Here is a 23,213-nt window from a genome sequence, read left to right on the forward strand (position 1 = left end):
CGACATTTGACAAGAATCGTGTCCCAGACGTCCATGTGGTCCGTCGCGGTCGATCCACGTCATCGGCACGGGGAAAAATAGTCTGGGGTTCCCTAGCTTTGGCTGCGAAGTGCTTCGGCCAGCAGCCCCTTCGACACAGGGACCAGCAGCACAAACAATAGAGCTCTGCTGTAATCCTAACTGTCCTAGGATGTCGTTGGTTCAGGAGTAAGATAATATACACTTTGCTCTCAGCTTGAAGGTGTTATTACTGAATTGCGTGATAGCCAGATTCGACAACTCGACATCCAGGTTGATCGATTCCAGCTAGCAGGTGGAAGAGATATCGCAGCACTTGTCGCCTCAGCCGAGAATATCACCGAAGCATCCCAAAGGGATGTCTCCTATCGATTAAGCACACTGAAGGCCGTCTCCCGAGCTCTGTCGACAAACACCTCGTCGCCTCTTCTTAGGCGCAGAAAGGTCAAAGAACTTCTAACGCAAGCGCGGCATGGCGATGCAGTCGAGTCGACTTCTTCCGGGGTCCCCAGTCAGGAGGCAGATCTGGAATGGCTAGTAGTGGCCAAAGCTGCAGTGCAGGTGTATGGCATGATCTTGACAACCTTGTTGGAGCAGACAATTCCATTGAGTGATGAGATGTGGTATTGGGACAAAGTCTTGGGGTCTTATGTCAACACGGCTATCTACACAATACAGACTGCACCTCTTCAGTTATGGGCACAAGCTAAAGACATATACGCCGATACGAAGGAGAAATATAGGTCGAGGAGAGGCCTTCAAGCATCCTCGGAGGAAGCTTCACAGACGATATCAGAGGGATGGCGGCAGTTCTACAGTTTGGTCCAGGAGAGTGTCAAGGTTCGTTCTCTGAATCAAGCTCGAACCAGAATCCTGTCGCCTTTTGCACTCCGCAGAACTGAAGCACGCAAAAAGCAAAATGGTCTCCGGCGCTTACGTGAAATGAACTCCACTGGTATAGGACTCCTTATTGATGAAGGCCTCTCGTTTTCTGTGCCAGATGATTATTCCATGGGGCTCAAAGCTGAGGAAAGTCCGAAGCTGACTCAGGACGAATGGCGCAGCATCGTTGCAAAGTCCATTTCTTTGATGGAAAGTGTACTCAGAAATGTCAATACCCTTGACTCTGGTGTTGCTGAGTTCGAAGAGGGAGTCTTTACCAGTGTCGAGGAAGATCCTGAGATTGTCTCAACGTCGAGTGAAAGTAACGGAGGGTTGATAAGAGCTGGTCAACTGATAGACAGGCTGCTGGTCATTCTGAATGAGCATCTGCCAGGACAAGAACAAAGATCCTCGGCATTGACGAGAGATTACGCCCGGCCAAATCGTTTCATCCGATACTGGCCGGTAGGCATGTTCCTCATTGTGTTTGGTAGCACCATTTTACGTTTCCTTGCGAACAGAAGGGCGGTAATCAAGACATGGATTCAGGAGTTCGGTGTTACAGTGGTCGACTTCTGGACTAACTGGATCATTGATCCCGTCAAGAAACTGATCGGTACCATTAGGCATGATGAAGGAAGCGAGGTGGCAATCATGAGTAAGGACAGTCTCAAAGCCGACAGGGAAAGCTTGGAGCGTATGGTAGTGGACTTCGCTATCGACCATCCAGACGAAACAGGCAGGACGTACACAGAGTTGGAGATCGAGACCATCAGAACCAAAGTGAAGGAAGGTGATCTGACTCCTGTGCTGAAGGCTTATGAACGAGATCTACGGAAGCCTTTCGTGGGAACAGTCCGAGGTGATCTGGTCAGAGCTCTCCTCATTCAGGTTCAAAAAACCAAAGTCGATGTTGAAATTGCCATAGGTGGCATTGATTCTCTCTTGAAGAGTCAGGAGCTTGTTTTTGGCTTGGTGGGCTTGACTCCAGGGCTTTTGATTTCGTTTGCAGCGTTCAGTTGGCTCGGTGGCGTCTTCGGTAATAGAAAAGGCCTGAGGCAGAACAGAAAACAAGGGGAAACGATCAGAGTCCTCAGGTAACATTCACAAGCTATCTCCATGTTACAGATTAACAATATTACAGGAACATCGATCGAGTCCTGGCCACTTCGTTGCCAACCGAGAACGGAATGCTTTCGTACAAAGATCATGGACTTTTGTTGTGCGAGGTTCATGTGCTGAGGCAGCGCGCTGCTGCAGTCCTACCTGGCGATATCCACCGAGAGTTTTTGGAAGATTTGAGTGATTTGATAGACATCAGATACGGTGTGCAACGGCAAACGAAGGTGGTGGAGAGAATTCAATGGGCATATGCAAAATGGTTGCGATGAAACAGCGGACGGACATGCATATTTCAAGCATTTTAGCGAGCGAGCATAGTTTTGAGCGCACGAACTCGGCAGCATTCAGTTTTTTCATTGGATGAATTCAGATATCGGAACATCGAGCATTGTGACAACACCTCAACGCGCTCCCTTCATCTACGTATTATGTATTATGTATGTACTACGTATGTTGACAACCTTAGTGTGGCAGCGGCTATGATGCAGTGGCCGGAGGGCCAGGGTTGCCGCCAAGGCAACTTTGTTCTCAGGCACAACTTGACCTGGAACTGAAGCAGGAAATCTCATGACCGCCGACATCATCTGCCCACGGACTCCAGACATAATCCTTTGCCCAAGAGCTTGCCAGTTCAGCTTCAGAGGGGCGATCAGTGATACATATCTGCGCAGACAGTTCTCTTTTCTTTTTTATACATCACGGCAGCAATCCTCCATTCCCGGTTTACTACGTAGTCCCTCGTCGAGCATAGCACAGCCCTAGTTTGAAACTCAGCAAAGGCAACGCTCAACAAATTGCTTCTTGATACCACATTTGAACAGCCATTATGGCTGGCACTCGAAACTACGATTTCCTCGTGCGTTGTTGCAGCCTCACCTTGTGCAACCCAGCCGGCTCTCGAAGATCCATATCTAACTGTCCGTTTCACAGATCAAACTCCTCCTCATAGGCGACTCGGGCGTCGGTAAATCCTGCTGTCTGCTACGTTTCTCCGAAGACTCTTTTACACCCTCATTCATCACAACAATCGGTATCGACTTCAAGATCCGAACTATCGATCTTGACGGCAAGCGGGTGAAGTTACAAATATGGGACACGGCAGGACAGGAACGATTCCGAACAATAACCACGGCATACTACCGAGGCGCAATGGGCATATTACTGGTATATGACGTTACGGACAGGAAGAGTTTTGACAGTACGTTCCCCGGATGCGTCTCACGATCAGGATGGCCGAATTCTCTGCATCTTAGCAACCCAGGCAAAGCACCGTACTAACACCATCGTGTCCTTTCCCACAGACATCCGCACCTGGTTCTCAAACGTGGAACAACACGCCTCGGAAGGCGTCAACAAGATCCTCATCGGCAACAAATGCGACTGGGAAGAGAAACGCGCCGTGTCGACACAACAGGGCCAGGATCTGGCGGACGAGCTCAATATCCCCTTCCTCGAGGTGTCGGCCAAGTCGAATACCAACATTGAGAAGGCGTTTTACAGCCTCGCGAGCGATATCAAGAAGAGATTAGTGGATTCGAGTCGGAATGACTCCGCGGCGCAGACGGCTGGGGCCTCGGGCGGAGGTGTGAAGGTGGATTCGATGGGTGGGATGGCGAGCGGGGTGGGTGGGAAGTGTTGTTAGTTGTCATGCTTGTGCTTTGCTGTACAAGGGATCGTATGCACAGAGAGAGGGGGGGGTGTATCAGGAGCTGGTTATGCTGTCTTCCAGCGTTTCCAACGCCATACGCTTTCTGTGTCTCTACGCGGGGATTTTTGGTAGAGCGAAGCCGCCGGACCCAGCAGGAAGACGGAGTCGACGGCGTTCCTGGGGTGAGAACATTTATCCAAGATACTAATCTCCGTGCATTGGTCCGGAAGCAGGTTCATATCGGCTACGAAATTTCAGTTTGTGCATAGATTTAATCTTGCTTGCACGCTCCCTTATGTTCTAAGGTATTCGTCAAGGCCTGCGGCGGCAGTCTAAGCCGGGCAGTAATAAAGATGCTAAGGGAGGTTGACAGGACAAAAAAGCAGTGCAACGCGAGATCTCTTAACCTGGCAATCACCAACTTATGCATTCTTTCGGTAAAGGTACAGAGGTGAAGTGGGAAGGAGGGAAGAAGAATATGCCAGTCTCCATCAGTATCAATTGCTTCTCATCATTCGCCTTCCGTGCTGTGTGTATGCTTTTCTCAAACCTGTAGTGGGGAGCCTGCTACTCCAGCCCACTTCTCTCCCATGATTAGATTTTTCTCCCACAGTTCCAATGTCTAATAACCCGTCCCCACCAGATAGTCACCCAGTTTTTCTACTACCGTCGCCGCTTGTCCCGGTTGTACCGTCTCTGGATAGTGTGTGATGAGGAGGGTCTGCTTGGTCTTGACGATCACGACGCCTTCTTTGCCCTGGAACGATCTGTTTTTCAGCTTGAAGTCCGTTGCTCTAGTGCTGAAGACCTAGCCGGCGGGTTGGGATTTGGGTGGGTGCCAGTTACGCACCTTCTTCCCGTATAAACTCTTCTCATCGGCTTTTATGACAAAGTATTTTTCTCCGGCGAGATGGAGGCCCGTCGCCTGCACGGCTTTGGGTTCGTTGGTGTCGTTGTAGGCGGTGACTACTTCTCGGAGTTCCTGGGGTGATAGCTGTGGATCACGGAGGCTGATCAGTTGGGTGCCTCTGTGTAGATTTGCAGGAGGAGTGGAGGATGGCTAAATAGGGTCTGTGGATTCCTGACAGAGCATGCCGAGCTCTCGGTGTGGTGTGGAATGTTTGCAGTTCCCCGACCTGATGTGTCAACGGTCTGGCGTACCTTGAAGTCTTTTGAGGTTGCCCAACAGCTTGTGCCTTCGGTATTGAAAATCGCCGCCTTGTCTACGTGGCCGGTGCCCACCAAGCTGTGTCAAGTCCAGGTCAGTATCGCCCATGTAAGGCTTTAGTGCAGCCTCTGCTGACCTCTGATCAACGTATGCTGGTTCATCATGTCAGTGCTACTGTATGAAATTTGCGCATGCTCCGCAGTGGTGCAGATTCTCACCTTGCCAAGACATCTTGACAGTTGCCCTCGCCTACTTAAGAAACTGTTGGGTGGGAGGAGGAGATTACTCGGAAGGGCGGAAGACAAGTTTATTCGCACGATATCCAGAGGTTGTCACTACCTCGACTGGGCTGGTGACTGGCACTGACTTGAGTATTCTAGTTTCTGGCCAGAAGAAGGTGGGGAAGCTTTTGAGTAGGCTGGGTAAAATAAAGTGGGGGTTCGCCTGGGGAAATAGCGTAATCTTTAATGGTTTCCGCCACCTGTTCCCTTCCTTCCTGAGGTGAATTTGTTTAGATATCGATACGAGCCGGCTTTCCTTTTCGAGACTCACGCATAAGACATACATACATACATACGTACGTACATACATACATATGTTCATCGTAGCATGAGTTTCGCTGCAAGCACAAAGATTAACTCCGCATCGCAGATCCTTTGAGTTGGCTATTTTTGGACTCAGACATGCCACAAGGCTGCTGTGGTTGACTCGGGTATCCATATTGTGCAGGCCTCACTCGATACCTGTCGCGGTCTGCCTTCAACCGCCCGGTGTGGTGTTGGCGGGACCATGATGGATGGTTCTTTTGTTCGGATGGCTAGTTTCTTTGAATTGAAGGGATACGGGTAGATCAAGACTTCAAAGCTACAAGAAGATAGCGTCCAGACTATATCTCCCCAGGTATCACCCTGCACAATGTGCTTTGAAATGGGAAGAGGCTCTTAGATGGGAAGTCTTCAAGTGTCGATGACTCGGTGTCCATGAGCTATATCAGTATGGCCATGATGTAACCAGCGAGAAGCTCTAAACACAAAGCGTAAGGAGATGACGGTTGATGTGAATCAGCTCTACCTTGCAAAACCAAGGCCGCACACAGTGGCATATTCGTTTCTGCTGCTGTTGCTGCTGCTTGGTTTGAGGGTGGGTTATAGTCTGCGATAATTTACTACCACAGCTATTATTGAAGATCATGGAGAACAAGGCTGCTATGCCACCGTATGCATTTGTGCACAGGGGAGTGGGACCAGGACGGCACGGAGCACGTTTTCAAGATAACCAATATTCCTCATAATTTATTCTCCGAACAAATGAAAAGTCTCGATGTGGATCAAGGTGACAGCCTTTATCCCCTGAACTGACTAGTGGAAGTTGGGAGATTTCCGAGAGCCTGTCACTTCCAGATCTTGCTACATAAGAGATCTAGTGTGTTTCAAACTTTCCTTGGCCTAATCCAGGCTGTCAGTCCTGCTTCTCTGACCCTTGAACCATGGTAACAGTATTCGTACTGCCTCCGGACAGCTTTGAAACATAAGAAGAGGACTTACGAACTCCTACGATCCATCAAGGATCCGAGTATGTTGGGAAGGGAGCTTACCAATAGTGTTAACGACGAGCAACTAGTGATCTGAGTCGTTGTTTCAAAGCTTGACGTCCTGCCTGGCAGTCCCCCAATGGAATTCGACGCTTGGCTGCACCAGTTAAGCAACTATTTAACAACACTAAGCTGCCAGCGGGCAATCATCAGCAGGGAAGATTTAGCGTGTCCATTGATTGCAACTTGCTCCCTGAATCCCGGTGCCACAGACACGCAATCTCAGTCATTTATCCAGTTGCGGCGAGCTCTCTGGTCTTTCTCCTGGGCATCTGGCGCCTGCAGAAATTAGCCTCCAGAGAGTGTGAAAGTATGTAGTACATACGAAGTGACAGGATCTAGGACCCTGCTGCTCCTTTCATCCTGTCCTGTAGGTGTTCAGCGTATTACTCAGGAGCTATTTGTCCCTGGCTTTCTGTGGATCATCTCTTTCTCATCATGGCCATTGGCTTCTGCAGATCACTCTAAGCTTACCCCAGTCTTGCGAAAGTGAGAGTGGACCTTGGAAGAGATTGCGCAATGAGCTCGTGAGCCTCCTACATCACGCCGGTGCGCCTCCTTTGAGTCCTGAGCGCCCCCTCCTATCTTTTCATTCTCTAGCGCTGTTTGCTCCTTCTTCCTGCGACTTCGACTATCGCGACAATATTGCTGCGCGCAGTTGTCGGCAGCCTTTGCTGTGCTGACTGTCTGCTTCTCTGTTCTCCTGCTGGTTTCGGTGAGACCGTCTGTGCTTTTGAAACGATTGTCCCAGGTCCCACCTATCGCGACAATTTGAAGCATACCACTCTCGAAATCTGAGTTACGCCATTACTAGCTAGGCTGATGGCAACGAATCGGCTCGCACAAAGTTCAAGGAAACAGTCTATTGGAAGTGAAGCGGAAGGTCTTCCAGGAGTGCACCAATGTTCCGCTGCTGATGGGAAACCGCAACTTCCACATTCCGAGGAGAATAGAAACATTGCTACAGGCAGAAAGGATTCAGAATCTGGAAGGAATACAAACATTTTCTCGAGATCGAGATCCCGGGGTAGAGCGGAGGAGAAGCGACCTTGTATAACAGGACGTTTCTCACGGTCCAAATCGCGAAGCCGAAGACAGCCCGACGAATCAAAAGGTCAACTGAGTCACTCCAGGTCTCAAAGACGCTCCAAGTTCGAAGAAAAAGATAGAGATCTGGCTGACCTACCCACCCCTCAATTGACACGACTCGACTACACGACTGTTCATGGCGATGCTTCAACGATTGGGGTAGCTGTGGGCAGTCCAAGTCAACTTCGACCTATAAACCCGGGGCCACTTGGTCAATCATCCTTAGCAGAGACGGATATGAGCCTTTCGAGCTCGTGTGACACCTATTTCGAAGATCCGGCAAGCAAGATCAGGAACGCGAAGTGGAGGAAGCTTGGTGGCCTTTTCAAGGCAAGAAACGCATTCCTCGACGACCCAGCTCCATCACCATTCTATCAATTGCAGGCACGATATGTTCCCCAGCCGGTCAACAATTCCGAGTCAAGTTTCCTACCTTACACTACCGATCCCGCTCCACCAGCACACGATGCAAAATTCCTATTCGATCAAATACTTGAATCTGATGGCCAGCTTCACCCACAGAGGCATGTGGGCAGTCCGCTGCAGCCTGTACATGGCGCACGGGGCCGGTCAAGGAATGTCTCGAACGCTTCAGGTGGCAGGTCGGCGCAGCAGAACTTCTCTCATCTGGGTCTACCACTTCTGGACGTTAAAATCCCACATGTGCAGATGGAGCGGTATAGTGTCATGTTTGGAAACGTACTTGACAAGACTCTCGGAAACTTGGTAACCAACCCTGATGAGAACGCAGATGGTCCCCGGGTTGCACATCTGCAGGAGCCACGTGCGGAGAGGTCAGAGACAACGTCAATCACCAAGGACAACGCATATCTCGTACCCGAGCCCAATACCACCTACCCTCGTCGAGCAACATCACCCACTCCATCGAAATCACCATCCTTTTCACTCTTTCCGCAGCTACCCCAGGCTCCAGAAATGATTGTCGGTTCGCTCCCGCCAAGAGAGCAAAGTCCACTTCAGAGATCCTTTACTGCTCCGGCCCGGTTATCACCAATGCAAGAAAATTTCAGTCCTGACCAAATGCAAGCACCACAAGTAGACGATTTGAAGGCTGATCACGAAGCCACCGCCAGCCCGATCCAAAGCGCCTCGATGTTTATCCAAGAATGGGATTCTTTCAAGCGTGCTGTCCACTCGCCCTCATCAACTTGTTCCTCTATAGTTGACGATGTACGCTTAGCGACGATGTCAATGGACACACCAGAAGGAATTCGAGATCAATTCGAGGTTACAAATGATCAAGAACTAAAAGTATCACCTCTTAAGCCCAAACATCTGGCTAGGGACACTGAAGATGAACTTGTCACGAGGCAACACACCGAAACCCATGTGCAAACAATGACCAGGGTCAATGTACACGAAGACACGTTAACAGCACTAGAGCGTCCCAGATCTATCACTTCAAAGAGCAACGACGCTTCTCGCAGTTTGCAGCCATCTAAAGCCCGCATAGATCAGATCATGCGCGGTCCCTTACCTAATCAGCATCCAGAACCGCCGTCTGATCTAAGGAATGGGCATAAAAAGCCCAACAAACCACAATCGGCCGTCGTTAACGAACAGTTGCTGTATACCGGAGATGCTTCACCATTGCGAGATGGAATTGGAAGCGCTACCCACGAGCTAGCTATTCTGTGTGCGTCCGCTAGAGATGTTCCTGTTAAAGAACAAAAGGCTGCTGCATCTAGCCAGAGCCCTCCTTACATCGAGCTGACACCGTCGCAGATGCAGCAATTAACGAGGACTCTACAACAGCCAGCACATGGTTCCGGTGCCATTTTCCCTCCCGGACGACAGCATCCAACCGTTACACAGCGCTTGGCACAAAATGTTCCCGATTCTCATACAAGACAACCTCCACAGATCCCTGTGTCTGGCACAACACAACCTCCTCAATTTGACATTGGACATCCTCAATCACGTCCTGCCATAGCAAATACCTCTCATAGACTCCATCCTACATATCCCAGACCATCCCTCAATGCTAGCAATCAATCATTTCCAACTTACAAACCGCCACCTCCAATTTCCAGAGGGCCTAATCAGCCACCCTTCAACCAATCCAACACACAGACAAGACTAGATGCTCGCTTTGCGACCACTCTTCAGACGGAGAAGGATCAGGACAATATAATTGATTATTACCTCGACGATAACGATACTAAGTCATCTTCTCAAACACCTAAATCGCCTAGGAAACTGCAAAAGCGACTTTCAGACAAAGCGAAGAAACGCTTGTCCCATAGCAGCAGACCCTTTCCATATCCAAAATCAGAGCCAAAGTCGGAGCCAAGATCTGAGTCACAATCATCGCAGCCCTCCAAGACAGCACCCTGGTCTCCTATACCCATCTCAAAGTACTCTCCCAGTATCGTCCCTTTCCTAAATCCCATTGTGTCTCCTCCTACTACCTCACAGCAAAGCCATGATCACGCTCGGCGTTACTCCTCAACCCTCGCCGAACAAGATCCGTTAGATCCACATCTGCTCTCTCCAGCCGTCCGTGCCGCCAGAGAGAAAGCCACGGAGCTCATCAAAGCTTCCTCTGTCGGCGCCTTCTCCCAGAATCACACTGACCCACCATCAACATTATATCAGCCGCCTAGACCTACCCGAGCCGGGTTCAGTTTCATCGTCGACGGCCCCAACAAGGCTCCTCTTAGCGAGCCGTCCTTTTACTCGCACCCGGACGTCAGCTCGCCTAGCCTAATAAGCCCGAGTCCTGATCCCTATACGACGAGTGAAAGGTCAGGAAATAATTTGGCATTGCAAGCGGCTGGGAAATTTTCTATGTCGAAGCGCAGCCCAAGCAAGGGAGCAAGCCTATCGGGCCTTTCCTCCGGAACAGACGGCATTGAATCACGATCTACGAACCATAAGCCGCCGCGACCCATTCGATCCGCTTCTGCGGGCACGCGTGGGACTGGAGCTGGAACTGCGGATATCCAGGGCCATCTGAAACCGGAAAAAGGCGAAAAGGTGGTCGAGAGACAGGCCGGATTGGTTCCCACGATTGTGGAGCAGGAGAGAGGGGATTGGCAGTGTAGGAGTGTGAATCTGGTGATTGAGAGTGCTTGAGGTGCACAGGAGCGGAGACGAATCATTGGATATGATCTTACGGAAACGATGGAGTTAAGCGTTGGGCTTGAATCCCGCGGTCCCGGATCCGCCCTTGTTGAGAAAATCGTCTAGTTATGTTTTTCCGTTGATCAGATGAAGCGCTGGGATCTATTGCACTGCACATTGTAACGAATTGAGATTTACCAAGCAAGCGGGCGCTTGAGCGATCTGATGACTGATGAGCGTTAATGATGTATATCCGCCTTTCCATGTACGTACCATACAAGTACATATATATATATACCATACAATACATATATAGTGCAACTTGACCACAAACTGCCGGCTCAGCGCCCTCCCAGTCGTAGACCTAGACCCAGACCATGAATGAGCAATATAATGACCAACCCGAGGAAACATGGCTGTAGTACTCAAGTTGCCTTCATGCCAGCCGTCTTCACCGTCTTAACTCGGTCAGCTTTGCCACGGGAAGTACGAGGATCCCATCCCATCCCATCCGAACCCGTGTCTTGTCCTTTCCCTTCCCCTTTCTTCCGAACACCTATCTGAGAAAAGTCCTGCCAGGGAACAGACCGAACAAACCCATACTCCCCGCTCACTCCCCCTTCTTATCTTCTCCGACTGCGTTGCTTGCTCAGCTCAGCTCAGCTCACAGAGGAAGAACACGAGAGAGAGAGACGTGGAACACTTGAACACAAGCTGCTCCACCATCCATCCTTTCTGCTTTCGTCGCTGCCATCCCAATGATCGGTGCTGGTGCTGGTGCTGGTGCTGGGACCCTAAGAGATCGGTGGGCGATGTCAGAGTTTTTGTTTGAGACGACATGAAAATGTAAAAAAGGGAGGGGGGGAGATGAGGGCATGGCTTCACTGGGTGAGGAGGAAGGATTCCCAAAGGGAAAGAGATGGAGAGGCAGAGGAAGAGGTAGCTATCAAAACTATAAGTGGAAGGGCAGGATGTCAGCATCGCTGTATTCTTTCTAACCTGCATTTTTTTCCGTCTACCATTTTATTGCCTCTGGCACTTTTCAGCGTGTGTTAGCGAACTGGGCCGCATTTATGGCGAGAGTCGGTAGGGTGGGAGAGGATAGTAACGAAAGGGGAATAACGAAGAGCTAAGTGCAAGAAAAAGCGTTGTTGGATACAAGCTGGGTGGACTGATCGGGCTCACTGACTCCCTTTATGCGCTACATGACTCAGCTAAGTGAACAGTGGTATCTTTTCAAAAATCCAGGAGCCAGATACTTCGCTTGGCTCTGATGCAGAAAGAATAAACAGAAAAGCTGACCGTTGGCCTCCTAGAGGCACGGCCCGTGATATACATGTCTTTCTTACCGAAACAGGCCAGCTAGACCAAATACAATATGAGAGAGAATGATGTACATATGATTAAATCTCATATATGTCATACGCCCACTCCGTATTCCCGAGTCTGAGAAAGTTATTCCCAATCCTTCATCCAAAGTCAACAGGATAGCAACGTGTGAAATGTTGAGAAAAGGGTTAAAGACGCGTCTCATGCGGACACAGGACGATGAAGTGCCCCATCAGAACATGCCTCCCTCCATCCTTTGCATCGGCGGCGAAGGACCGCGCTTAACCGGAAAAGTAGGCAACGCAGGACTTGGCGCAGACATCAATGCCTGATATCTAGCCTTGGCATTCATATCTCCACCTTCACTGCTGACTTTCCTCAATTTGTGCCTTGGTTTCAAGGGCGAGGGTTTTTTCGTATCTGCTTCGTCAGAGAAGGTGCTTCGTTCCTCGGGCAGAGATGGACGTGCGGACCGAGGAGCAGCAAGGTCGACTTTGCTGTCATTTATGCGGCTCGTCAGGGTAGACAAAAGTGTATGAGTTGTGCTTGAGCCGGTTCCGATGCGGCCACGGCGGCGAGATGGATTCATGAACGGAGTTGTGGGGGTGGAGGAATCTTTGATACCGGGGCAGCCATTACGAAGAGAAGCGCCTCGTGGCAGGTCCACCGTGGCGACAGCGTAGGTTGTGGAGATGAAGGTTGGATCCGAGATCATATTCTTGCTTATAGACCGCTTACGGCCGCGAAGAGAAGGTGTGGCTCGGTCGTCCGTGGTTTGAGTAAGTGTGGCTGTTGGGCAATTGGATACAACGGGAGAAGTCTCAAGGATGGGAGGTGTAGAATTTGCCGAATACGGCGTTCGTGGAGAGGGTCTATTCGAAAGTGTTGCTGGCATTCCAGTCGTCTGCAGCGGGCTCAGTGACTTGCGCTCGAAATAGCCAGCAGTATTTGTTCTGCTATTGCTTTGATACCGTCCCGACATGGCTGATGCAGATCGCTCTGGCTGATCCGAAGCTTCTATGGATGGTCGTGGTGGGATGGGGATGTTTGTACGAGAATGATTGCCTGTTCCTTCTGCCATAGCTCTCTCGAGATCGTCTCGGTACTGACCATTGCGGCTTTTAGAACGGCCAGCGACATCAGATATTGATCGATCTCGTAGCGAGCTACGTGTCGATACAGGTGTAGCAGACCTTTGTCGTAGCCGATCACTATCATCATTTTGGCTCGTCCTGCTTGACGGTGGCTCCGGTGGAGGGTAACGAATATCTTTTTTAGGTGACGGCTTAGAAGCAGCTTTCGGTTTTGGGCGGCGGCTAAAAGCTTCAAGCATTCTCTCTTCCTCTTCCTTCCAAAGTTCCTGTTGGGGTGGTTTGGGCGAGCTAGTGTTCGGCGGAGCGGCTCCTCCTAGACCTAAGACTTTTACCGCCTTTAGGGTGTGATCGGGTGGATTTGACGAAATTGGCCGGTTGTTGCTGAATTCTCTTCTATTTGATTTAGATCGAAGTCTGGCTGTAAATCCATTACCAATTTTGGGTGACCCAGTTTCAGGCGGCGGGGCCGGGCTTGCAGATCTGCTACTGCTATCGACGACATTCTTTAATTTTTCTTGTACTTTGCGACGGCGCTCTGCGAGCTCATTGTTGAAAGCCTCTCGTTCTTGCTGTGTTTCTGTACTGCCACCTCGTTGATGTCTCGAGTGCAATTCGTCTTGCCAACTTATTGGAGGCCCAGACTTTTGACCTGACTGTTCCGTGTCTTGGTCTACCGAGCGTTGCGTCTGGGTATTCAGGCGATTTTTCATTAGGGTAGCCGTGTTCAAGAATTGTTTGGCACTTTGTGCCATTCTAGATTGAACGTCTGTTGACTGGTCCTGTCCTTGCTCTGGCTCTGGCATCTCGGTTTCGTCATCGTTCAAAGGCGAAGCTCCAATTCCGGGACTCTTGTTCATAAATCCCGGAGGGAAACGAGGTGAAACAGGAGGACAAACTGAAGACTTGTCGCTATCGCTTCGAAGATGTGTCCGTACGAGGCCATTGAGGCCAAGTCCTTCCGTCTGAGGATCGAACTCGTCACGATCAAGGGGTATCCTGATCTGATTCTCATATACAGAGGGGACGGGTCGTGGCTCATCAATGGACTGCGCTCTGTTTGCTACGGTGTCGAAGGGAGGAAATTTGAATCCCTCAGCAACAGGTCGAAATGCCGGATGGGTCTGGCCAGAAATTTCGGTGGGTGGCATTGAAGGTATTGCCTCCGCTTCTTCAGAAGGCCAATCGTCGTCAACAACCAGAAAGGTATTACGGTTGAGCGCATTTTGAGAAGTAGCAGAGGGCTTTGTCTCCGGCTGTTGGCCAACCGCTCTTCTCTGCGCTTCAAGAGGCGCCAGTTCTTCATTCAGTTGTCTGATGAGTGAAACTGCATGAGCTTGCGTGTCCTGAGCAGGCGTTGGCTCTTTCTGGCATGCATCATGCTTTTTGAATACAGGAATGCTTTCGTCAGGCGATGCTGAGTTAGAACTTGGGGTTGGAGAACCTGGACGTAGGGGTGGCAAACTACGTCCTTCGTGCATCTGAAGTTGTCTTTGTGAAAATTGTTGTTCGTCATATTCTTGAGAAGGTTTATTGAATAGACCAAGAGCAGTTGCCTTGCCCCGGTCTTCGGGTTGTACGCTGTTCACAAAAGTAGCGGCGCCTTCTTCTTCGCTATGTGGTGGACTTAGTGGACGTCTGTAACCTTGTGCTGATGCTCCTTCCAGAGTTCTGGCACTTCGTACAGTGGCATCTAGCATGGCCAGGTCTGACGATGATGTAGCCGGTGGTGGGCTAGCCGAGCGAAATTTAGAAGGTTTGGGCGATGGTTCTGTGCGAGGTATGGTCTCTTTGAGTTTTGGGTTGACGTTGACTGGCGATTCGGCATCCGCTTCCTGGTCGATAGTATGAGCACGGGGACGACTGACATTGTTGAACACGTCTTTCGCAACACGATGTAACGAAGTGGATTGGTTCAATGTTTGCCCATATAATTTGCCGTATATGGTGGCATTTCGATCAAGTCCAGCTTTCGGTTGAGTTGCGGTGTTGGGAGAGGCGAGACTCACGGCGCTGCCATTGTTGTGGTACAGGTTGGGTGATAGTGACTCAACCGAAGTTGCTGCTGTAGAATTCCGTCTAGGCACAGAGGTCGTTGACGAGTTGGTACCGCGATCTTTACTGAAGCTTGTCGCAGGTGAATGTGGTGAATCGTCCTCGGCATCGTCGAGGCTGTTCCGCCCTTCATGCTTCCTCTGCTCCTTTCGTTCTTTCTCGCGATATTTTTGGAACTGGGACAGAGAGACATCGTTCTCGTACATTACCCGACCATGCATGCTACCCGAATCGGACTGTGCAGCGTCCGAACACGATCGGGCCTTCATTGAAGATTCAACAGGGACTTTGTAGAACTTTTGGCGTCCACCGAATAACATGTTTCCTTCTCCTGGTCTTGACCTGCTTATCATACTGGTCCCACAATCGCTGTCGTACCCATCCGTGTCCAGAGAACGTTTTCTCTCACCATATGCGAATGGTGGTCGGATTGAGTCACGTATTGAGTTGACTTCAGTTATGTCAGTCAAAGGGTTGTTGCTGAAGAGGTTCAATCTGGATGCTCTCTTAGGAAACAAAACGCTGTCGTCATTGGCTTTGCCTATTTTTGTGGAGGGATCATCCTGTTCTCGGAGCATGCTGAATCTGGCAGAGAGGTTTGGCATAATTAGACTTGTTCGGAAGTCATTTGAGGATGGTAAGGCCGTAGCTAGGTCCACAGTCGGCTTGCTCTCAGGTATTGATTTCTTATTCTTGCCAAATGCTTTTGTGCCAAAGGAGAGACCTAGTGGATAATTCGGATCAGAGTGTGATTCTGCTTGCTGCTGCTCTTTCGCCTTCCGGCGAGTTCGGAATCTATTCATTCTTTCTCCAACCTGATGAAAGGTCAACTGGGTGCAATTTAGGTGAATATTGAACCGCGCTGGGGCGAAAGTGACGGTGAAAAGAGTCTCGTCAGCTTCCGAAAGTATGGATCCGCCAGCGACAGTATTTTTCTCGATCTCCAATGTTCCTCCTATTCTTCACGGCCGTTCATCTTCTGGCTTGATTTTCTCTAACGTATGAATTGTGGCTGTACTTGACGCGGTACTTTATAAATCGCAGTTGGCTGTTTGTAGTCGTAGACTTGGAAGCTCGAAATGTCAAATGGTCTCCGCTCAAATGTTTTGTTCGGTACCTAGCTCGGTGATGAATAGAACCCCTCTCAGCTGTTTTGTACGACCTGCGTAGGCGCTCTAGGGAGTTTGAAGAGAAAGTGAGGTTTTAGAATGAGTGACATTGAGTGATCGCCAGATCAATTGCTAGGAATCGCGGGAAATGCAGACAGGCCAGCTTTTCCTAGAAGTGGCTTCTCAAGCAATTTCCCAAGGCCAGGGAACGTGGGCAGTAGTGCGAGCTGTGGAGCGACAGTCGATTAAGCCAGGATGCAGAGCGGTTTGTGCCGACTAGAGTCTGATTTAAGTTACGGAAACTTAAAGCCGAACTTGGGGAAACCTATGAAGAATCGAGGCCCGAAAATGCTTCCAACGTCGTGGATTGCTAACCGAGGGCAAACGGGGGGAAGTGATGGCTCAGGGGCAGACTGACAACGGCGTATGAGCTTGAAGCGGAACAGCTTTCCTTGGTTCCCGGTTTGGAAGAAGAGGAAAAGGGCTGAAATGGTTTGGCGAATCAACGATCAGCCACAGGTTTTCTCAGATATCTGGGCTGAAAGGCAAAGTCAGACTGGAACCATCTTGTTGAAACAGCCATTGCGGGAAGTGGAGCAAACTACCGAGGGAGAAGGATGGTAGAAATTACAACCAACGAGTTATTCTCGCACCAAGATGTATAGCAAACGAAGGTGGTGCATAGGAGCACGGATTATGCGCTGGGGTGATGTGACGGTCTCCAGATGCAGGGACTTGAAGCGCCTGTTGATGAGTTAGGATCTGGGAGCGCGTCGTGGGGAGTGGAGACAGGAGTTCGGGAAAAAGGAGATAAATCGACGAGTCTGTCACACCTGCAATGGGCCTGCTTGCAATGCTTGGAAGAGGTGGGATGGGCGGAGTAGCCTGGCTGTACTACCCGGGGGGCATGAAGTATTGTTAGTTCAGCGCTAGTATATTTACTTGAAAACGCTCTCTGTACAATACAGCTAAGCCCATATTATATTAAGGGTAAATTTTCAGCCTATTTGAATGAACGGATTTAAATCAAGCTTTGCATTAACAAATCAGGGCACTATGACACAGTAACAAGAACTAGCTGCTACTAGAACCAGCCTCACAATACTTACGTAGTATGTCTTCCCCCGTAGTGAATACCCCCTGAAGCTACTACGTAGTATCAACAAGGTCTATAAAAGCTGTCAGGTGCATTTGCCTATTTCAAAAGCGCACCGACCCTGACTTCTTACAGAGTACCCATTTCTTGTCACTACTCAAGCAAGGTAAACATGTTAGAGTACAGCAGTGAGACTTCCTCTGGGCCAATTCCCTTCCATCAACAGCGATCGAACAAAGTGTTGGACACCGCAGAGCCATTCAGGTGCTATCAGCATATTGTATCGCTAGGCATAATGAATTCAACGTCACAGTTACTGGAGCGACTCCTAGCATCTATCATAGCTTGCTAGTTAATTAAGTTGCAACTAATGCAGGAGCTAGCCAATCGAACATCCTTTTTTTTTCTGCACCCGAATCTTGGAACCCCTGAACAAGGATGATGCTCCCAGCCCAATTAGCTATCAAATCTCCAAGCCTCAACCAATCTCTGACGGTCAGGCACGCCCCATTTTCACGGCCGACAGGAAGCTTGCACCTGCTTCTCAATGTTTATTTGTGACTTTTGGATAAGCATCATCCCCGGCGTCGCTTATTCTGAGGTCTGTACTTACTCATCGATTTTGCATTGCGCTAGGATTTCACCAGAGGTTAGCAGGCTGCTTGCACCAACATTCAATAAACGATTTAATTCGCAGGTACCCGAGTAGTACTGTGTAAGTGACATCAGCTAGCGGAAGTATCCTTACGGTGGTGGGTGGATATACCCATTTCAGTACGCCAGAAGGACAGCAGGTAATATTGCCTGGCGCACCCTTGCGGGCGATGGCCCTGCTGTGCATGTTTCACTTACAAGATGATTTCAACTGTTGGGATTGGGACCCAGCTTGGCACTGACTACGTGTGATGCAGTGTCGTCATTCAATCACTGATAAATGGGTGCGGTCCTAGGTAGCACATGGGTAAGGATACTATGTCGGTAACTTGCTTAGTCTGATACGTCGTAAAGTTGATCCAAGCAGCCCTTGCGTTTCCTGCTGCAGAAACCGGAAGCAAAGGGAGCTGAAGCTGTATCGACATGCTACATCGAATGGACAATGCTAGGTACGAAGCCTTGTACTAACCCACTCTGTGTCAGGTGTGATTTCAGTTGAGGTGTCATCCTTTCAATAATCTCAATCTTGTGCTAGGATGGTAGCCGGAGGACACCACCTGAAAAGAGTTGCAACATCGGCTATATGAGCATTGTTAGGCGCAGCTCTGTCCAGACATCCTTATGATCCACAGCCTGACCATGGGACATGGAGTGACGAGATATAAACCCAACCAGTGAGTCGCGGGTGCAAAGAGATGAGGTTTATAGCGTATTAACGTCGTGATTTACGATTAGCTGCCCTGGATTTGTCCAGCATTGGCGTATGATGTTGGCGTCAGTGGTTCGTTCCATGCTCTTGGGCTGGTGTATGTATAAAGGACATGTTGATCCACACAAGAATGCGATATATATGGTGTCTTGGAAGGCTGTAGCAGGACTAACATATAGTTAGAGAATCCACAATATAGGCCAAAGGCCAACAATCTCATATATCTGACCGCTTCACAGCTAGGATCCAGCTCTTGCAATGTCTTCCTCTAAGTGATGCTCTATGGGGAACCGACACAGGCACTTCGTCAAGGAAGACACGGACATGGACACGCATACGTGATCAATGCGATCTAGAAACCCCCATGCTAGAAGTAAGGGTAGAATCAAGGGGAAGAACATGCAGTTGACAGCTACACAAGAAACAAGCGAGGCGAGAAGCGATCAAGTGCTCAATCTATTCCATAAAATGAATGTCTCCAGATAGATGTGAATTACCGTTGGGCATCATCATTTCCGGTTGAGGAGTCAACATGCATCAGCTGTCATCCTCAAGGGCTGCAGTTGATCGTACACCATAGATGCGCCGGCCTGACCGGCTAGCAAATGCATTTGGATAAAATGTAACTGACAGAATCCCATTGGTAAGGTTGGACAAGATAGCACAGCTTACCGCCACTAATCAACATCGATAATAGTAGCTTACTAGGAGAAGTGAAGAGAAGAACAGTTGGAGATGAGGCTAGGCTGTCTTGGTGCTAACTAGCCCAAAGCGGGTATGTAGTCAGCATGTGTTATGATCCCCTTTTGGCATATTATTTCTGTTTCTCCAATTGTGTTTCTCCATCAACAGGAACAACGAATACAAGGATCTGTTAAATATTTGTGCTCTAACCACCCATGGCTTCCATTGAATCCCTTATAGCCTCCCAATTGCCTTCCCTTTCGCGAAAATAGCCAGCATGGCCGCTTCTTCACCACTTACCTTGCTCTCCCCATCTGTACAGAATACGAAGCAGAAGAGTCCCTTACGAATCGACCAGCATAACATCTCCGAAAGTGAACATCACGAAGTCAAGTCTAGTAAGAAATGCCTATACACGATGTCAACATATGTACACAGAGACTCATCCGAGGACGATGATTTCCACAATACACCATCCAGAGTGTCAATTTCACCCTGTAAAGGTACCACCAAAGGAGCTCCAAGCGATGGAACTCCGAGTCCGATAAAATTGGCATCGCCAACCAAAACAGACATAGCGCTTGACAGCACTGAATGTGCAAATTCTCCGTTTCCTGAATCCACGCTTCGTGTCGATGAAGGATTAATTCGAGAATGTGAGGCGCCGACAAAGGGCGGTACAGAGCCGGACGACACTACAATGCGTCGAAACATTGAAGACGAGGGAATGAGCACCATCATGCATGACAAGGAAGGGGCCAATCAACAGGAGTCAGGCGAGGAGGAGGCAGATATCACCCTCAGCATAGATGATACCGCAAACGACATCAGCGCCTTCTCTGCTATCCCGGAAGCCGACCTTACGCGCTTCGCTGCATTACACAATTCCACGGCGTCACCCATAAGACCCATGGTCGAAGGCTGGAGTCCAAGCAAACAACTGCGCAATCCCGCCCTGGGTACACCAGCAACCGTCAAGCGACCTCTACGACTTTCAACCCATTCTCAAAGCGACAACGGCTTCGATAATGATGCCACTCCTCGCCGTCCATACAGTGCCTCCTCTTCCGAAGACCTCCTTAACTTTACAGGCCAATCCAGCATCATTATTCCACCTCCTCGGTCCAGCTCCCGTCCCAGCACGCGTCGGTCTCCCTCTGGCCGAGGGGGCTTCCCCATCAAGATCAATCCCTCCCCAGCTCACCGCTCTCAAGCTTCTGTCGATCGAGAGAGAAGTCGAGGAGTCATCTCTCCTGTTAGACAGATCCCTTCCCCTCCAACTTCTACCACACCATACGCAGACCGAAGAAACCACCTTCTGGACTTTGATCTCGAGCCACTTGCTACACCCCGCTCCGTCCCTTCCATCACTCCTCGCGAACTAGAGAGTCTACGATCGGACCTGTCTTCGCAAATATGCTCCCTCTCTGCAACCCTTAGTGGCAAAGAGGCAGAGGTGCTTGCCCTGAAACGTTCTATTACAGATGCGGAAGTGAGAGTCGGAAATACAAGCGAAGAGTTGCGGAATGAAAAGTTGCTCAGAGAAAGCTTGGAACAAGAAAAACAGGATTGGGACCGGCGAGGTCGAGAGATGGAGAGTGTGTTGCGAGAAATCCGTCAAGAAATTATGGTCGGCGAACTCGAGCGGGACAAGTTGCGAAGGCAGACTGAGGAGGCGGAGAAGAGAACAGAGGAGATGGAGGTAAGGGTTGTCGAATTACAGACAAGGCTAGAGAGCGCAAATCGGCGGAAAACGCTTTCACCAACGAGCAGCCCAAGAAAGAAGACGGATGAATTGCTGGGAGAGCCGGCAACACCGTTGGTGAATGGAAATGGTGTCAATGGTATGGACATGAACGAAGCGGTCCGAGAAGCAACAGAGAGGGTAGCCAGAGATCTCCACGCACTCTACAAGAGTAAACACGAAACCAAAGTCGCAGCGCTTAAAAAGTCCTATGAGGCCAGATGGGAGAAGAAAGTCCGACATCTGGAGGATGAACTCAAATCGACCAACACCGAGATCTTGAATTTAAAGACAGAGAGAGATGCAACCATGTCCGGACCCCTTGCATCTTCAATGGCGGTAGATCAGCAGCTGCAAGAACAGACTCGCAGATCTGAAGATCTCCTGAGGGAGAAGGAGCAGATGGAAGCGAATGCGAAAGTCCTACAAGCCCAGATCGAGGGTCTTGAAGCAGAAGTCCAGTCAGTAAAACAGCTTACCGACAACCTGAGAGAAGAGTTAGAAAAGGAACGAGCAGAAAAAGGCGAGCTGGTCGCCCAAGTGGATTTATTTCTAGCCCTAGGAGACGACCAATCCGCCGCCATTACTACTCCCCAACACAACGGCATGGTTGGACTTAAAGGAGAGGCCAAACTCCGATCCGTCAGCAGCGATAGCATTGCCTCATCGGCCGCTTCATACTCAGCCGCAAGACACAGCGTAGAATGTCACCAAACTCAGCAGGCTACCCACCATCATCAACAGCCACCACAGCAGCAAAGCCCAGCAAAGCCACATTCCGCTGTCAACGGCCGTGCAGCAGCAGGGGCCGGAGGGACCGGCGGTCGGCCCAGGCCAATGAGCATGCTCCAGCCACCAGGAAAGTTCTCCGGTATACCTGGTCCTGGTGGGGTCAGAGGTTCCGGGAAGGCTTTGCCGGCTAGGACTGCTGGCGTCGGTGGAGGAGGTATCATGGAGGGGATTGCTAAGATGGGCGCGGGCGCTGCGGGGAAGGGTTACTGATGGTTTGCACGAATGTTCGAGCATGGGTTGCGGTGCTGGGCGTTCTTTGAAGGGTTTGATCTTCTGATTGTGGTCAACTTAAGGGTGGGTAGGTTCGGCCTCTGCATGATCTGGGTGGATTATCGTTGCCTTTATGATGGATTGGGTCTGGACGTCGACTGTACTTGGGAAAGTCGACTTGGTCTTGGATTTTGGGACTGTTCTTATGAGTTTCAATATGCTCATGACAGACGGACAATGGATAAATGGCATTCATATTCATTACGGAGTACTCCAAATTCCACTGCAGCGAATGCGGGTATTCGTAATCTCAAATCGTTAGCTCCGACCAACCAATGGGTCATCTAGAGTCAGCACATACATACCGCTGTGCCTCTGTGTAGGGCTTTTATGTTGAAGTTCCTTCTACTACGCCCTCTTCATGTTCTCCCGTCAATCGCCTGCTCACCTAGTCTTCTTATCACCGTAGTCTCGTCTCAAAGTTAGCATCATCACTATAAACAGTTCAACGAGTTGTCTATTGCAGGTTTCGCCCACGAGCCTGCCACAGGCCACACAGCCTCTTCATGTATTTTTTAGATTCTCACTCTCAGCATCCACCCTCCCTGACCTCAAGGCACTCAAGCGGCCGTCCGCCAAGCCGTGTCAAGGCGACCCCCGACACTAACCAGAGAGGCACCAAAACTACATCTACAACAACACACAAATTCCTCTGAGCCGATTATATACAGCGTTTAATGTTTCAGGCTGGAGATTCTTGACTACGTCCCCTAACACGTTTCTTTGGCCCCTGCGACCGATATCGAGCGGCGCAAACAAAGACCACGGTAGGCCAGCGATGAAGGAGTAACTATCACCTTAGCGATGGCAATTGGAGAAGAGTTCCAAGGCGAGTGAGACGCAGTAAAAAATTGTTCTGGCCATCAGCTTGAAATAAATACTGCACTGCCATTAAAAAGTACCGATATTCTCCTATCTCTCCGGAGTATTGTGAAGGTATTTCATGAGATATACTAACTTACCACACCTACCGTGTCGTTTGACCAGAACACGACAAAGTCCAAGGAATGAATACTAGTAGTGAAAACCCTACTTAAGAAAAATCCGCCTCTGGTTTCCAGAGATTCAAAGGTTT

The 23,213-nt window shown here is 49.8% G+C and overlaps 6 protein-coding genes across 6 annotated transcripts; 4 read left to right on the forward strand and 2 right to left on the reverse strand.

Annotated features, from left to right (window-relative positions):
• Positions 1 to 190: 190 nt before the first annotated feature.
• Positions 191 to 2,291, forward strand: EPUS_02306 (uncharacterized protein; the record flags this gene model as incomplete). The annotated part of the gene is made up of 3 exons (XM_007787789.1): positions 191 to 207; positions 267 to 1,997; positions 2,045 to 2,291. The coding sequence occupies 3 exons, from the start codon at positions 191 to 193 to the stop codon at positions 2,289 to 2,291; spliced, it is 1,995 nt and encodes a 664-aa protein (XP_007785979.1).
• A 557-nt stretch (positions 2,292 to 2,848) lies between these two features.
• Positions 2,849 to 3,664, forward strand: EPUS_02307 (GTP-binding protein ypt2; the record flags this gene model as incomplete). Its single annotated transcript, XM_007787790.1, has 3 exons — positions 2,849 to 2,878; positions 2,953 to 3,220; positions 3,324 to 3,664. The coding sequence occupies 3 exons, from the start codon at positions 2,849 to 2,851 to the stop codon at positions 3,662 to 3,664; spliced, it is 639 nt and encodes a 212-aa protein (XP_007785980.1).
• Positions 3,665 to 4,292: 628 nt separating this feature from the next.
• EPUS_02308 (uncharacterized protein) lies at positions 4,293 to 5,069 on the reverse strand (the record flags this gene model as incomplete). Its single annotated transcript, XM_007787791.1, has 5 exons — positions 4,293 to 4,427; positions 4,521 to 4,730; positions 4,832 to 4,916; positions 4,975 to 4,990; positions 5,057 to 5,069. The coding sequence occupies 5 exons, from the start codon at positions 5,067 to 5,069 to the stop codon at positions 4,293 to 4,295; spliced, it is 459 nt and encodes a 152-aa protein (XP_007785981.1).
• A 2,686-nt stretch (positions 5,070 to 7,755) lies between these two features.
• EPUS_02309 (uncharacterized protein) lies at positions 7,756 to 10,617 on the forward strand (the record flags this gene model as incomplete). Its single annotated transcript, XM_007787792.1, has 1 exon — positions 7,756 to 10,617. One exon carries the CDS (start codon positions 7,756 to 7,758, stop codon positions 10,615 to 10,617), a length of 2,862 nt encoding a protein of 953 aa, XP_007785982.1.
• A 1,549-nt stretch (positions 10,618 to 12,166) lies between these two features.
• On the reverse strand, positions 12,167 to 15,883 carry EPUS_02310 (uncharacterized protein; the record flags this gene model as incomplete). The annotated part of the gene is made up of 1 exon (XM_007787793.1): positions 12,167 to 15,883. One exon carries the CDS (start codon positions 15,881 to 15,883, stop codon positions 12,167 to 12,169), a length of 3,717 nt encoding a protein of 1,238 aa, XP_007785983.1.
• A 3,726-nt stretch (positions 15,884 to 19,609) lies between these two features.
• On the forward strand, positions 19,610 to 22,078 carry EPUS_02311 (uncharacterized protein; the record flags this gene model as incomplete). Its single annotated transcript, XM_007787794.1, has 1 exon — positions 19,610 to 22,078. One exon carries the CDS (start codon positions 19,610 to 19,612, stop codon positions 22,076 to 22,078), a length of 2,469 nt encoding a protein of 822 aa, XP_007785984.1.
• Positions 22,079 to 23,213: the final 1,135 nt, after the last annotated feature.

The sequence above is a fragment of the Endocarpon pusillum genome, assembly GCF_000464535.1.
Source record: "Endocarpon pusillum Z07020 unplaced genomic scaffold C698727, whole genome shotgun sequence".
Classification (NCBI taxonomy): Eukaryota; Fungi; Ascomycota; class Eurotiomycetes; order Verrucariales; family Verrucariaceae; genus Endocarpon; species Endocarpon pusillum.